The following is a 730-nucleotide window of genomic DNA, read 5'->3' as shown; positions in this document are numbered from 1 at the left end:
TTGTGGGAAGTCCGCAGACTCCCATTTCTTGAGACCATAGGCCGGCTTTCTGCAGCTGTTCCTGACAAAGGAGAATCATGCCGATAAGTTAACAATCAAGAGGCTTATGTTACTATAACTTCTCTGTTTTTGAGGCATGGGATCCAGAATTTAATTTGCTTGTATTTTAGAGATAGCAAGATACAGTCAAGCCTGATGTGACCTTAAACTTGACCATAGACTCTTGTGAAACTCATGGAAACTCTGCCTGCTGTTTACCCAAAGGTTAATTACAGGTAATGGGAAAGACAAGGTGCCCTGTGGGGGCGGCCTGATCTGTCATTAATCACGGTAGTGAGTTTGATCCAGTGCTGCAAACTCTCCTCAGGACTCGGGGTTCACTTCGAGTGTGTAAGGGCAGAAGAGACTACAGACCGGAGAACCCAGGGCCAGAAGTCAGCCCTTCAACACTGCCCTGATTCACTGCACACGGGTCAAGGGGAGCCTTCACCTTTGACCTCTATGAAGGTCATGCCATTTGATACACCCACAGAGAAGCAGTTTCAGGTTCTGTTAAACTCTGCCATATGCTCACTAGACCATCAAACACCACGTGTCAGCACTGGCCTCCTGGCACAGGCAGAGAGAGGCATGCCTTAATTCAGGATCTTGCTATGTACCCCCAACTGGCTTGGAACTTGGAACAGGCTGGCCATGAACTGACTCCTCCTGCCTCAGCCTCCCCACTGCT

General features: G+C 48.9%; 1 protein-coding gene across 1 annotated transcript in view; it reads right to left on the bottom strand.

The window, feature by feature from the left end:
* Window positions 1-79, bottom strand: part of LOC110302454 (interleukin-1 receptor-associated kinase-like 2) — a 6274-nt gene extending 6195 nt beyond the window's left edge. The window contains 1 exon segment of the mRNA XM_021173251.1: window positions 36-79. Within this exon segment, the coding sequence (XP_021028910.1) occupies window positions 36-79 (44 nt within the window).
* Between the last annotated feature and the right edge of the window lie 651 nt (window positions 80-730).

Source organism: Mus caroli, chromosome 9 (genome assembly GCF_900094665.2).
Source record: "Mus caroli chromosome 9, CAROLI_EIJ_v1.1, whole genome shotgun sequence".
Lineage (NCBI taxonomy): Eukaryota > Metazoa > Chordata > Mammalia > Rodentia > Muridae > Mus > Mus caroli.
The sequence above is the reverse complement of the archived record's forward strand: the minus strand, read 5'-3'. Positions and strand labels throughout refer to the sequence as shown.